A 15,854-nucleotide genomic window follows, 5' to 3' on the forward strand; every position below is an offset into this window, starting at 1 on the left:
ACTATGGTGATGGCTCCATCCCCTACATGTGACTCAGCAGTACTGCCTTGCTTCCATGGCTGCCCAGCTTTCCTCCACAGGCATTTCCCACCACAATCTCCTCCTTCACATCCCCTAGATCTGCCTCTCCACAGTCAACAGCAGAACTTTCCCTGGGATTGCTCCACAATCCCTAAACTCCAGCTCCCAGCTGCTGCATCTTCCAGGAGAACTGCGTCCCTGTCTGGGATATGTATGGCTCCAGCAAGGACTGTCTGACTCTCATTCCATTTAGGCTGCCACAGATCAGCTGTTTCACTCTCAGCCTTAAATGTTTCTCCCCTGACTCAGACAATTGCCCCAGTGTGGGGATCAGACCTCTGCTTCAGTTCCTCCACCCGCTGAGGGCAGGTCCAGTCCTACTAACACTCCCATTTCTCCCCCTAGTTGCTTCATCCTACCAAGTTTTTGGTGGTTCTATATATTCTTTTCTTCTGGTCAGGTACTCCTGTCCTGAGTTCTGCATGCACTTCTATGTCTGAAGGTGTATATCTGAATGTATCCATGGAGAGAGACGTACTCCACATCCACCTACTCCTCCGCCGACTTGTTCTCCCCAGGATGAAGATTTTAAAAGTGCGCTGGATTTACTAATGAAGAGGTGAATCTTTAAAAAATGTTTTCTATGCAGAAATGGCCAAAGCCATACTGGAGAGGACTGAGGAGGAAACAGAAGGTGAAGAAGCAGAAACCTCTTTTGAAAAAAAGTCCCACTATGAGGGACGAAGACAGAGTAAGTAGCTAGAGAAGAAGCATAGCTGAAGAACTTTTTGGTTTTGTTTGTTGGTGTTTAAAGTTAGGAGATGTGAGTGCATGCTAAGTCACTTCAATTGTGTCTGACTCTTTGTGATTCTATGGACTGTAGCCTGCCAGGCTCCTCTGTCCATGGATTCTCCCAGCAAGAATACTGGAGTGGGTTGCCATGCCCTCCTCCAGGGGATCTTCCCAACCCAGGGATGGAGACCCTGTCTTTCTGTGGCTCCTGCATTGCAGGAGGATTCTTAACCCCTGAATCACCGGGGAAGCCCCAAATAGGAGACATAACCACTTAGATGACACTAGAAAGGAGCCAGCTAGAGAAAAGACTTTGAATTTAAGAGTCAAGGCATAGCTGACAGTGTCAAACTTCCTTGTTTGAGACATACCAGGTACTGTGTTAAGTGTTTTCTTATAAATTACCATATCCCTACCCACTCCCCTGTCACTACACACAAACACTTCAAAATATTATACCCTTGTTTCCCAAAAGAGTATAGATCAAAAGACAAGCTCTAGAAATTTTTCCTTAGTAAACTGCATTCCTTTTCTAACCCACTGGTATAATCCTACTGAAACTCTCTAAACTAAATACAATAAACTCCCATGATAAAGGGAATCTGGATATACTGCTATTGACTTCTGGGCTCTACTCAGCCTGTTTCCATACTACAGTCCATGTATTCTTGGTTTGAGAGTGGGAGATGGACAGTGCCTTACAATGAAACCCTGGTTCAGGAAGAAGACAATGGAGGGTGGGTCCCTGAGTTCCCAGTGTTCTTCCAGATACTCCCATGTTGGGCCTATGAAACAAGCACACACTCAGAGATACTTCTGGAGTCAATCTGGAAGTCCCAAGTCACAGGTTGCAAACACATCCTTATTTAAACTGAGTACACAAGACGTGGCTCAGACGGTAAAGAAACTGCCTGAAATACAGAAGACCTACGTTCAATCCCTGGGTCAGGAAGATTCCCTGAAGAAAGTAATGGCTACCCATTTCAGTATTTTTGCCTGGAGAATTCCATGGACAAGAAGCCTGGCAGGCTATAGTCCATGGGATCACAAAGAGTCGGACATGACTGCAATTGAACCAGTGCATGCACCTCAGTCAGACAGGATAACCCTGAGAATATGACACTTAATGCTACACAATTACTATATATTAGAAACAACAATGATTCCTGGTCCAGGAAGATTCCATGTGCCACAGAGCAACTAAGTCTGTATGCCACAACTACTGAGCCTATGTTCTAGAGCCCAGGAACCACAACTACTGAAGCCCATGTGCCCTGGAGTCCGTGCTCCACAACAAGAGAAGCCACCACAATGAGAAGGCCATGCGCCCCAATGAAGAGTAGCCCCCACCTGCCTCAAGTACAGAAAAGCCCATGCAGCTACAAAGACCCAGCACAGCCAAAAACAAAAATATAAAATTGTTAAAAGAAAGGTTTTTTTAAATGACACAGTTGAGAACAGCTAGAATTCTCAGAGAATAAACCACACTGCCTTAATTGGTTCCAGAAGTAGATGGATTATTTGGCAGTTAAGTTTATATTCTAAATAAAATATGACTTTTGACTATGCTCTAAATAAAACAGGAAACACAACTAATATTTATTAAATGTCTATTGAAGAATGACTAAATGCCAAGAGAAACGCAACTTCTATGATAAAACATAAGAAAACATGGAGGAATGATCTCTATAAATGACATTAACCTCTACAAATATAACAGCAATAGAAAGAAAAAATACTCCATTATAAATAATTAGTATAACTTCATGAACACGCTGGATTTTGAAAGATTCCAATCACTGAAATGTAACATCTTCTGAAACTTCTTCATTCTAATGAATTATCAAATTTAAATTAGAACTTTTAAAAAGCAATCATAAGTAGCCAGCATATTGTATATTGAGTGCATATTGCATATTGAGTGCAGCACTTTCCACAGCATCATCTTTCAGGATCTGGAATAGCTCAACTGGAATTCTATCACTGCCAGGAGCCAGCGTGAGGAGCTCCACCCATGACAAAGGTCATGAGGAAGGAGGCTCGCATATGCAAAGGCGGGATCGAGCCTCAGGAGTTGCCCTGGAAATTCTCGAGCATCTACCCCCAAAACCAGAGTCTGCCTACTTTCTGCTTTGTGCTTTCACCTACACCTCTGACTTTACGGGGGGCTGTCCCCCACTACCTCTCTCTGAAAAAGAGTTAGCTTACAGCTCCAGTTAATAATTCCTGGGTGTGACAGTGTTTAACCTACAAACTCCTTTGGAAATCCTCTAGCCTGCCTGAATAGGTTTTTCTGGCCACATGTGATTGTTCAGAGCCTCCCAACTGTGAGAGAGAGGCAGGAGATGTTCTAAACTGTCTAAACACAGATTCCTTTGAGTAGTTAAAAGATTGATTAAAAATTGTATTGGTGAAAGGTTTTTTCACTTATTGGGCCAATGTTTGCTGCTAAGTCTCCATACTCCTTATCTACTATGTCCTTGGCAGTGTATTGAGTGATATAATGGGTGTATAGATATGTAAGTAGTAGCCTCAATGTTTGTAACCTTGGACCCTTGAGTTAATTCTTTTCTTGATTGAGCCCACCTCACCTTTGCACTATAGGAATGCAGCTTTGTCCAGTGCTTTTTTGGAGGCTGGTGCCTGACTTTGGAATAATCACCTTTAGAGAAAGATAAGTTTCTTAAAATGTTAACAGGCCTCCTGGCCAGAAGATGATGTAATTCACCTGAACTTTTGCATATGATAAGTTTGAAAGCCTGGCTTCGATTAGGACCAGGAACTGCTGTTCTTGCATGACTCCACCCCTTCCCCCATTATCCTCTATGCACAACTTAAGGTATAAAAACTACTTTGGAAAATAAAGTGCGGGCCTTGTTCACAGAAACTTGGTCTCCCCATGTCGCTCTCTCTCCCAAATTCTGGCTGAGTCTCCATCTGGAGCACGGAACCCGCCATGCTTGCTAATTATGCCTGGGCTTCTAAGATCCGACCGGGAAGGCCTCAGTGTCTCCTCTCCTTCGGGAAAACGGAAAGACGCCTGTGGCCTACGTAAGTGGTGCAAACTTCTTGTCTTGAAGTTTTATTGGTCTCCCGCGTAAACCAAGCTACTCAGCCTCTTTTCTCCACTGAATTTTCCTAGTGAGCTATCCTCATCCTATTACTCTATATCTTTGATAAAATATTTAAATAAATAGGTCACCGATGCCGTCCCCGCTTCGAATACCCTGGATTAGCCGGGGCTGGACCCCGGCAGAAAAATAACTTACAAGTAGTTATAAATAAGTGAAGGAGTTCAGAAGGCAAGAGCTCATATAATGTATTAACACAGGTTAATTGGGGAAGTGCTTTTTATGGCATTTTTAAGTGTGTCATAGGCAAAATGAATTCAAAATAATTTAACAAAGTTCATTATGTGTGTGTTGGGGGTGAGAAGGGGAAAGACTAATGCAGAAAACTGCGAAACTACTTATCACAAAATCATAAACTTTGACAATCTTGGAAATTCCTAGTGACTACAAATAAATGTGAATAAATAAATGAATTTATTAACCTCTGGTTTCTGTGTCATCACATTTTAATGCTCAAGTAAAAATTCTACCTGATCAATATATTATGAGGATGAAATGCTAAAACATAATTAGCAAGATGTAATAATGTGGTTTACCATAGAAATTTCCACATCTTAAAAGGTCACACTGTGATTAATGACATGAATTTTAAGTTGTCTAGCTGAGCTTTACCTACGTGTAGATTAATTTAACTTTCTGTCTCAACAGTATTATTATTATCAACTAAGGGTAATATATGTGTTCATTTTTCAGTAAGTGACTTAAGAATCAGTAATTTGTCTAATGTTCATTAGAAACAACAAGTCACACAGTCCTCTGCTAGTGCTAACCAAGTTCACTCTAAAACTTACATCATGCAAGCATGAAAATTTGGGGATACCTTATTTCTTTGACTTTTTTCCCTAAGTAGCCCATCTAATTCTCAACTAATCTAGTAAAGAGTTCTCAGTTTTAGTATTACTGACACCTTTGGCCAGATAACTCTGAGTTTGGGGAAAGGGGTCCTGTGCATTTTAAGATGTTTACCAAGCATCTGAACTATTTAGAATTATCTCAAAGATACGGCATTTACTCAGTTTTTAGTACATGGGAGAAACAATCATGGTTTTCATATGCCCAGCAAACTTTTTTGCGAATTAAACCCTTTTCATACAGTCTGAGCAGGGTTGACACTGCACCCTGGAGCCCAAAGAAGAGATAAATGAGCCAGAGTACTCACTCAGCTCTTGGGTCACAGTAATTACTTCTGGCTGGGTAAGATTCAAGCTGAGTCAATAGAAGCTCTCTCCAGGACTTTCGCTGGAGCAAAGTGGGATGGGAAAGTTCTCATTTTTCCTGGTTCCTGACTAGGATCGTGAAAAGTATAAGTCATGAGCTCCCAGGAGCCATCCTACCTTGTCTGACAATAAAGGAAAGAGGCAAAGGAGAGATCTAATATTATAAAAAGCCCTAAATCCAGATTTATTTGAAGACAGATTAGCCAGAACTTCCTAGTAAAGCAATCAAGTAAATTCTTTTTTGCTAAAGCTAACTGAACTCAGTTTAAACTTTGTCACCTGCAAGCAAAAGAGCATAAATGGATACTTTCTGAAAATCTGAATAATAAAACCTAAACCTAAACATAAGAATAAGATTAATTATTTAATGGACATTAATGTTATTTATCGAGCATTTTCTATGTGCTAAACACTGTGCCCCTAAGTGCCACACATAACAACATCACGTGTAACTCCTGAGAAAAAGCTCTATAAATACTTGCTATTTTAAAGATTTGCTATTTTATAGATGAGGAGAAAAAGAAGCAGTTATCCGTGCAAGGCCAAATGCCTAGATAGCCTCAAGTTCACTGACTCCATATAAGTTCTGTTAACACTATTCTGCAACCATCGAGTAACTCAAATGTTTACTAAGTGTCTATGTTTTAGATCACTCAAGGTATACTAAGGATACAAAGCTGAATAAACAAATGATTATAATATACTCTGTTAACTAAAAACGATCATTTACATAAATTTAAGAGACAAGCTTTATCAATATCTCTTCAGGATACTCAGTAACAGGGTTTACTTAAGCAATGAAAAATTCTAATCAATCTGCCAAAGAACTTCTTACTGTGCAGGTACCAAGATATCAAAATCAAAATCACCCAAACTAAATGCTCACCCTTTTGAATGTGCTCACCAAATCGATGAAAAATACAAAACTTTTTCTGTAAGGAAAAAAGGCTCTAATCAGCACTATCCCTTTGACAGTTTTATTTCATAGTGTGGTTTACTGAACAGTTTAACAAGTTTGGTTCATGTGCACAGGTTAACCTAAATGCAGATGAGTTCTTGATATCATGACAAAGGTATGAATTTCTATTATAGAACTAAAAAACAGAGGAAAGGACCTGAACCACAGTGACTCCTCTAAGGCAGTAACTGTGTTAAATCTCATCTGATCCTCATACAATGTAACATGCTTAAATTCTCAGAGTAAGAAAGGGTCCTGAAAAAAAAACAAAAACAAAAACAAAGAAAGCAATTGCTTTCTAAAATTAGCTAAAATGGAAAAACATTAAACCAAAATTGGAAATTGTGATCACTATTCACTGTGATATCTAATAAGGCAAAAATGTTAAAAGACAAACATATTAAGAAATAATTAAAACTGCCTTTAACTGTAACGTTAATTTGCCACATACAAAAAAATCGAAAACCCAATGGATCATTCATTTTTGCACACAATTACAATGATTTACAAAAATTGTGCACAGAATTTCAGTATACAATAAGGTCATTCCATACTGATACCTTTAATGTTCCTATATGTTTCAGAAATTAACTTGAAAGCTATTACTAGTGTGCTAAAACATTTCCGTTGTCACTACAATTTACTAGAGCCTGTGATATTCCTATAATGACTTCTGATCTGGGGCTCTGCCCTGAAAGCAGACGCTTAGAATATAAAATAGGTTTTCAGTTAAAAAGAAAACAAACAAGACTTTTATAACTCCCAGAGGCTCTGCATATGTAAGCTGAAATGTGGAAAAGAAAACTGAAATAAAAGAAATGAAGAAAGATTTCTAACACTGAGTGATGTCACACTGCACACACTCTCTCTCTCCCTCTCTGGAACTTTCCCAAAGTGGATAATTTGAAATAGACTTAAAAAAAAAAAATCCTCAAGTATTCTGTTTTCAGAAGTTCAAGTACTTAATCTTTATGACTTACCTTAGCACTATTACACAAAAAAATGAACAAAAGATCATGCAAAATTTAAGTACACAAGTTTGTCTTTCCAAATTAAATAACACAAACAGCAAAACACTCAATATTAATAATATTAAAAATTTCAGGAGCAAATAAGCTTTTTATATCAGTTGTTTACACTTAAGTTTTTTAAAAACTCTGTCAATGGCTTCCACTGAAACAAAATAACCTACAAAATAACCTTTTAAAATATAAATTATAAAGTTTATAAAAGGGTATATTCAGAGTATTTAAAATATAAAAAAAGATTAAAAGGATGTCTTAAGTCATCTAATAATACAATACCAAAGAAGCATTCACTTTTCTTTCTTTTTTGGCTAGACTTCTATGAACAAAAGTGAAGAAAACAGAAAATATTCCTTACAGATATGGTGTAGGGGTCTTCTTTCATAAATCACGGGGTAACAAATGAACTGTCATGTTCTTATCCCATTATAAAAACAGTTCATCAATTCCTGCTTTTTAAAAGCATGTATTCAGCTATGTAAATATATGAATGACCCACCTTTTTCATTTTCTTTGTATCTACAAATGCCAACTGGAATCTCTGCTTGAAACATGGAGCCCACCATAATCTCCTATTTTAAAAAATATAAAATGTTAATAAGATGGAGTAACAGATTTTATGTCCACTTTCTAGATTTACCATCTTCCTGGGTTAACTGTTCCTGGTTTCTGTCATAAAATAGTTACAACCAATTAACTACCTCAGAGGAGTATTGTGAGGATGAATGAGTTAATAATAGATAAGAGCTTGGATATGATTGGATGAAAGTATCAGTAATAATGATGAGGTGAAATGCAATATAGACAATGGATATGAACTTTAAAATATGGAGAAAAAGAAATAAAAATGAATTCTCATAACTCAACTGATAAGATAACTCTAAAAAGCAGAAAGTCAAATTAAGGTATTTTCAGAGTACCCACTCTAAGCTATGGTCTCTCAATCAGCTTCCCTGGGAAACTGAGAAATGCAAATACTCAGGTCTTACCCCAGACCTACCGAACCAGAAACTATGAGGATGGGACTCAGCAATTAAGTATTTTAACAAGCTATCCATATAATTCTGACACACAATGAAGTCTGAGAACCAGAGCTTTAAGGTAAAGGAAATAACAAAAACAGTTTGAATAAAGCCCAGTAGAGGCCAAATAAATAAAACTTCAAACCAAATGGACAGGTAATCAGTGCCTAACTTTCATTAAAACAATGTAAGATGAAATCATAACTTCTCCCAAACATAATTCAATCTTATTTTAGGAAATCTGATAATCTATATAGTCAAAACACAAGTTAGGGGAAACTGGCTGTTCAGAATGACAATTAGAGGTCACCACTGATGAGATTTTATTAACATAAGACATAGGGACCAAGATTAATTACATGGGCCCTCTTTTGTCTGTGGCTAAATGTTAACAGTTACTGTATTTTCAGAATAAAGACTTACGTAGGAAAGGTATGAAATCATGGTCTAGTAAGTTTAAATAACTCCTGGGATTTGAAGAGTTCCTCTCTCCTATTACTGTTTCCCACTGATGCTAGAGCTTCATTTTATCTAGTGTAACTTCAAAGACATGTCTATGTAATAAATTTATTGCTGCACCTGTACAGGAAAACCAGTTAGTTTTTCTAAAAATACCACACACACATTTTTTCCACTCATACATAGGAATTTTCCTTATATCTTTCACTATAAAAAAGGATACCCTATTGTCACTTCTTGTGTCCCTTTTAAGTTAACTCATCTCCACCTATAGGGAATAGTCAAGTTATCAACCCTGGCTAGGGTGCTTCTAAAAATATTCAATGTTGGATCTATCCTAGACCAAATAAACTAGAATCTCTGGATGAAGGCCATGGTAACCAGCATTAAGATTTCTTTAAGTGATTTTAACATGAAGCCAGGGTTGATAATTTCTAGCTTAGTATAAAGAAAAGATGCCTCTCCTTTTTCCTATTGCGTTCAGAAACTTTTCACCTTAAATTTGTTCTGTAGGGAAATGAAGGAAAACAGTATTTAGGAGCATTATGTACCAAGTATCTATGCAAAATTTTTATTTAATCCTCACCAACTTTGACAAGGCTGAATCTGCTGTCCCTATAACTGTATGTAAGGAGATGAAACTCAAGAAAATGAGTTTCCTTAGGATCACATTATTAGTAAATTCTGGGCTATAACTTGAACTCAGGTTTGGTTTCAAAGCTGTTTCCTCTACCTCAGGTTTCAATAAAAATTTAATTTTGTCTTACAAGCCTTAGAAGATTAATCTCTGAATCCTGACAGCTTTTTACAAATCGGACTAAAATAAGACAATCTGGATTTACTTTATTATATAAATCTGGATTTGCTTTATTACATAATTTTCCTGAGGACGGGACTAATACTTCCTAGTAATGAGGGCTTTATCTCCCCCATGTTCTCCCTCCTTTGAGTTTGTACTGCTTCATTTAAAAAAAGAAAAAATTCAAGGCTCAATCAAATACTCTATGGGGACACTCCAGATACAAAATCAATTTATACTGGAGAAAAAACAAACTTGGATATGTGGTAGAAAATAACAGTTTAAGTTGATTACCAAAGTTTCCAGCTTTTCTAATTTTAATTTCTGCATGTAGTTAACACTTGCTCAAACAAGTCACACAAATAGTAACTTCTGTGATCCTTTTTTTCTGTCTTCAGTCCCATCATTCATTCATTAATCATTCAAGTTATTAATAATTAATACATGCACTATGATAATCTTTCCTTACCACTTTAACCCACACTGATGTCTCTCTTTTCTAAACATCTCTTTGTGGTAGTTTAACCGCTAAGTTGTGTGCAACTCTTGCGACCCCCATGGGCAGTAGTCTGCCAGGCTCCTCTGTTCAGGGGATTCTTCAGGCAAAAATACTGGAGTGGGTTGTCATTTCCTTCTCCAGGAGATTTTCCCTAACCCAGGAATCAAACCCAGGTCTCCTGTATTGCAGACAGATTCTTTACTGATTGAGCTACAAGGGAAGCCAACATCTCTTTGGAAACCCATAAATACATCAATTCCGGCTGAAGCCCATAATCCTTGGGTAGTACAGTCCAAGGTCATTTTAATACTTCATTCTTCCCAGCTACAACTACAAAATATACAGACTTTTCCTTATTTTAATCCACAAAGGGGGTTATCTCTTAAGTGTGCCCCTGGCATCCAGACCAGACAACTTTAAAGAAACTAACAAACAAAACACAGAGAAGGATCAAAAGTACTGACTAATTAAACAATCATGACTTAAAAAGGGCAGAAAGGCCACTCGATCTGGTATTTTGGGCAATTCTGCTTCCACATAAATGACTGTTTATGCACTAAATTCAGAATCAGACCTAGGGAAAAGAACACCAAGGGGGAAAAAAAAAGCAAAACCCTCAACAGAGATTCTAAGAGATAAATCAGGTATCTATCGCAACAAGTATGACATCACCTCATATAGATGATTTGTCCTAATCAATTCTACATAATAATGTGATACATCTTCCTAATAAGTCAACTGTTTGGCAGCAGCTTAAAATTCTTCAGTTTAACCATGAGATTAATTATACACTATTATATAATTTTATTTTTAAAGACCATGTCATTATCTTTAAACTCATTTTAGAAATTAATTATGGATAGTTATACCAAAGTCCAAATCTATCTCTTCACACAATATACTCTGAGCTGCGAGTATCAACATTAATATGGGATAGAAAAACCTGTAATCTAACTCATTAAAGAAAATTTACTTAACAAATACCAGAGCCTCCACAATTGTTTTCTCAAGTAGATACATATATAAAAAAGAAAAAAATCACATGTGATACTTTTTACAGTGTAGCTAACAAAAGTCTAGTTCCTAACTAGTTTAGAAATTTAGATTTGTAATTTTGCTTTGAGTACCAACTTGTTCAACAAAGTCTGATTTTTCTATATCGTTATTTTATTTATAAGAAAATTTATGTTCTTTCTCACCTGGATGTATTAAGGGAAAGTCTGAACATATGTCACAAGAAGACTTACTTCAACTTTATCAAACTTTTGGTAAAAGAAGATACTTGGCTCTTTAAATATTAATTTATCTAAGTTTTGGGAAAATATGGCTCTAACTACCTTTTTCCAGTCTTCTGATGGTATATAATCTTCATCTTCTTCAGATTCTTCTTCTATTTCACTATCTAGAATAAGTAAGACAATAGTACTATAAAATGATTGCTTAGCCTGTCCATTCTTACAACTACCATTAAATACTTAAATATGCCAAAAGGTATTTGCAGAGGTAGGTCAAGATATTTTTAGTCAAATATTACCCTGTCAGTTAAAACAACAACAAAACTCATAGACCTTCCAGGACAATCTTCTTAGATAACTATATTTTCATGAAATAATACTCTACAAAAAACTTTAGGGAAAAAATTGATTCAGAGTCAAGACAATCTGTTTCTAAACCTAATCCTGCTTCCAACAGCCTGGTGACAGAATAAACTATATGATCTCATTTTCTTCCCTTATTAAATGAGAGCTGGGACAAAATAATAGTTTCTGAACAGTGGTCCTTAAAACACTTGAGAATGCTATAACATCACTTTGGGGGAATGCAGGAAGACAGCACATGTATGTCTCCCCAACTTCTGTTTTATTCAGAGCAGGCAAATTGCTATTTGCTTACATATTGGACTAAGAATGCCTTTACATAAAGGAGCGGGAAATCTGAAAACCATTAGATTGTCAGCATCTTCTCAACTCTACAATGGCACACAAAATTCAAAATGGTAACATCACATACAGAAATTAATTCTTTCTATAGAAAAGCTAAGATGGGCACTGTATGTATAGTTCCCATGCATACTGAAATAACATCTGAACTATGATATATTATTTCAAGATACAGTCACTTAGTATCCCACTTTTAAGCAAATTTTGGCAATGGACCTGCTCCTGGTTTAACTAGGGGAAAAATACATTTCCTCCAAATAATTAAATGTAATTAATCTCTCTGTGCAGTGATAATACTTTTAAGTTGGACTGTATCCCTAAAAGAAAAATTCACAATAAAATTATCACCAGCAGCCCTACACTGACCTCTAAACAAAAATGTGTAACAGAAGTCATTCACACAAAGCAGTAACCACGTTTAATCAATTTTTACTTTACCACATTTCAGGAGAGGTTATTGTATTGTATTCAAGTATCTTTCTTTTTTAAATACAGAAATTTAAACTACATATTTAAACTAATAACACTAATGGTTAATTTTTTCTTATCTTATTTCTAGGGTAAGGATTCCTGCTTAGAATGAAAACATTATGGAGTAGTTACACATGCAAATATTCAAGATACATACGTTAAATGTTGTATCGACTACTGGTCAATGACTTTGAGGAGGTAGAAACATCAGCAGAGTTCTTTCTCTGTATAATATATTCCTATCTCAAGGGCCAACAATTTCTTTAGACTTGGGAACCATTGGTTAGAGAAAGAAATGCTTATGAATATATCTAGACTGAGAGGCAAAGAAAGCAGAAAATGGAAAACTGAGGAAAAGACTAGGAAAAATAAAAAAGATGACCATGAAACAACAAATTTAAAGAACAGTCAAAAGTGGAAAAAAAGGAACACATTCAAAATCAGGTATCATAGTGACACATAATAATTACGGTAGGATATTCATGGGCAACACAGCACCAGTACAGCTAAACTAATAATCTAGAACAAAATTCCATTTACTGATGAGCGAGATTTCCAAATCAATGAATTCAGAGTATTGGAAAAAAAAAACACTAAAATATTAAACAGCAAAAATCATATAAAAAACAGTAACTAATAATACTTACTTGTATCAAAATATTTACATCGACGTGGACGGATTATTTCCTGGGCATCTTGAGAAGCAACAGATTGAGATGGATCATCATTGGAAGACTGAGTTTCATCCTCTTGACCTGAGGAATCTTTTATATTCTCTTCCTGTGGAATAATACATTAAATCTCTTTAAGAAAAAGTGTTGCAGATGAAAGGTCATAGTATTCCAGATAAAACTAGAAGACTACATGAATATACCATGGTTACACAAGATGCTAACATTAGAGGAAGTCGAGTAGAGTTCAGAGAGATGCACTGAATTATCTTTGAACCTCTTATGCAAACCTAAAGTTATTTCAAAACAAAATAAAAATGAGTACAATTAGCCATTATTACTTTAAAAAACAGCATTTTAAAAGTTTGTACAAATTTATTTAGAACAGGCGTTAAAAAAAACAGGAATGACAGAGCAAACTATTGCCTCTCTGGCGTAGATTATAGGGAACTTTCAATTTGCATTACACATGTCTATATCTTAAGTTTTAATATTTAAATATATTGCCTTTAAAGTTAAGAGTGAAAAGAAATGACAAAAACAAGCAATCAAAATCAGTGTATCAATAAAATTTTAACTTCAGGAAGATAAAAATATATGTATAACCTTACTTTATTTTCCCCACTACATCCACTGTTATCATCATTATCAGCATCTTCATCATCTTCCTCCTCTTCCTCCTCCTCCTCCTCATCTTCTTCAGGTAGCCGAATAGTACTATCATAACCATAAAGGCTGAGAAGTTCATGAATCGGCATGTCGCCTTCCTAAATAGACCAAACAAAAGTTAAATTTTTAACAGATGACATTTCATATTCCTATCATTCACAAATCTTAATACAGAAGAATATTCTTAGAACTGTTATCAAGAATTTGTAAATCATAAAAAGTAAAACAATATAATTCTGAAACCAGAAAAACCCTAATCTTAATTATTCTTTTCTGCTTCAATTCAGCAACTGTACACCAACAGTCAGTTCACATTTACTAAGAGCCACACAGAATTTGGGAGTGGGGAAACAGAATAATTAGAAAATAGACTGTAAACAAAGTTAACAAACCAAGAAAGCGGAATGAAATTTAGAGCCCAGCCCAAACACATCAAAAACAGCAATAATATACATGAATGATACTGGGTTACATCAGCCATATATTCTTTTCTAGGGTTATGTAAAATCATTTCATGTAATCTTTACTGTACATCTTACAAAACTGTTGTGTTATCTCCATTTCAGAGATGAGGAAACTGAGGCTAGCAGATTAAGCAATTTCTCCAAAAACCACACAAGTTACAAGTAGTGAAAACAGATTTTGAGTCTAATTACAAAAGCCCATACTCTTAACAGTATACCAGGCTGTTTCAGCCAGGGACCTGAACCTCCCCCAAGCACAAAAAGCACTCTCTCCTGAGGGTGAAATGAACAAATATCCACATGTTATGAAATGAAATGAGATTTTTGCAGAAGGTACTCACTCTAATCAGTAGTTAAGTGTTACAGAGTATCAGGGAAACATGACAAAATTATAAAAATAAAATTTAACCCAAATAGTGTGAACCTATAACATACACATACACATTCTGAAGAAAAACTTAACTGAGTCAGTTTAGAACCTAGAAAAAGGATAATCGTGAAATAAGACTTTATATTTCTCCAGTAGTATCACAGTCTTACTCATGGACAGAAACAAGTCTAGCCTGTGTGTGAAATACCTTATTATAGTGAGGATGAATATATCAAACTGGAGGATATAACCTGATACTAAGTTATTAGATCATACAGTTAACTCCCATCAATCAGAATTTGTGTGTAAAAAGCAAATAACGATAATGTGGAAAAAAATTTCCTTATAGAAAGAAATAGGAAGAAAATGCTGTTTAACACTTCTATTAATATTTCATATTGTAAATGGATACTCTAGTTATAAATCAGTTTGTGAATCTGTTTCTGAAAGAAATCAATGACCAGCTGGTATACTTAATTGACTTAATTATTATGACTTTCAAAGTACAATAAGAGATAATGCTTGAAGTGTTCAAGGATCTAGTCCTTCCAGATACCTGGTCCAGTATAAGCATTTGGTACAAAGAAACAGAAATTTAGGAATTAGGAGTCAGGATTTAAGAAAAAAGAACTTCAAAATCAGGAAAGAAATAAGAATATGATGTAGAAAAGATGGGTTAAATAAACAATCATGACAATATAGCTGCCATCACGTCTTCTATATGCCAGGCATTTGTGATAAATGCTTTGATTCACTACCTTATTCTCGTTTCTTAACAAAAACAAAGTGAGAATATTATACTATCTTATTTGATCTTTAAAAGTACCGGATGAGAGTGGTACCTTTATATGTAAATAAGAAAACCAAGCAGAGAGAAACATGATGTACGGACAGAGACTTTATTGTAATATCTAGAACTCTTAATCTCAGCTCATATTTTCCATAAACTCATTCTGCATCGCAAATTAGAAGCAGGTTTAGCAACTGAAGTCACTTCTATGAGCAAGACGCCACTGAGGTCACTATTATGAATAAGGGCCAAACCAAGAAAAACACTTTAGTGTAGGCTGGCAATTAACATTCACATGGACCTTGAGAATTTACCAACAGCTTGTTTCATAATATTTATTTCGTCTTTAATATTATCTTAATATGCTACTGTTACCTCTAATTTTTACAACTATGTTTAACTGATACTTTGAGAGATCACCAAAAGAGGTACGGTTACCAATAAAACATGAGTTTAAGCAAACTTAGGGAGACAGTGAAGGACAGGGAAGTCTGGCCTGCTGCAATTCAAGGGGTTGCAAAGAGTTGGACCTTTGATCTGTCTTATTCAAGGGCAA

General features: G+C 35.8%; 1 protein-coding gene across 12 annotated transcripts in view; it reads right to left on the minus strand.

The window, feature by feature from the left end:
* The window catches only part of MIER1 (MIER1 transcriptional regulator), a 72,936-nt gene that overhangs the window by 26,432 nt on the left and 30,650 nt on the right, over positions 1–15,854 (minus strand). For all 12 annotated transcript variants that reach the window (XM_061411670.1, XM_061411668.1, XM_061411669.1 and 9 more), the window contains 4 exons: positions 13,617–13,772; positions 12,982–13,114; positions 11,261–11,325; positions 7,644–7,716 (listed from right to left, as the gene is read on the minus strand). In XM_061411670.1, coding sequence (XP_061267654.1) covers positions 7,644–7,716; positions 11,261–11,325; positions 12,982–13,114; positions 13,617–13,772 — 427 coding nt within the window. The remainder of the gene's footprint in view (positions 1–7,643; positions 7,717–11,260; positions 11,326–12,981; positions 13,115–13,616; positions 13,773–15,854) is intronic.

Source organism: Bos javanicus, chromosome 3 (genome assembly GCF_032452875.1).
Source record: "Bos javanicus breed banteng chromosome 3, ARS-OSU_banteng_1.0, whole genome shotgun sequence".
NCBI lineage: Eukaryota > Metazoa > Chordata > Mammalia > Artiodactyla > Bovidae > Bos > Bos javanicus.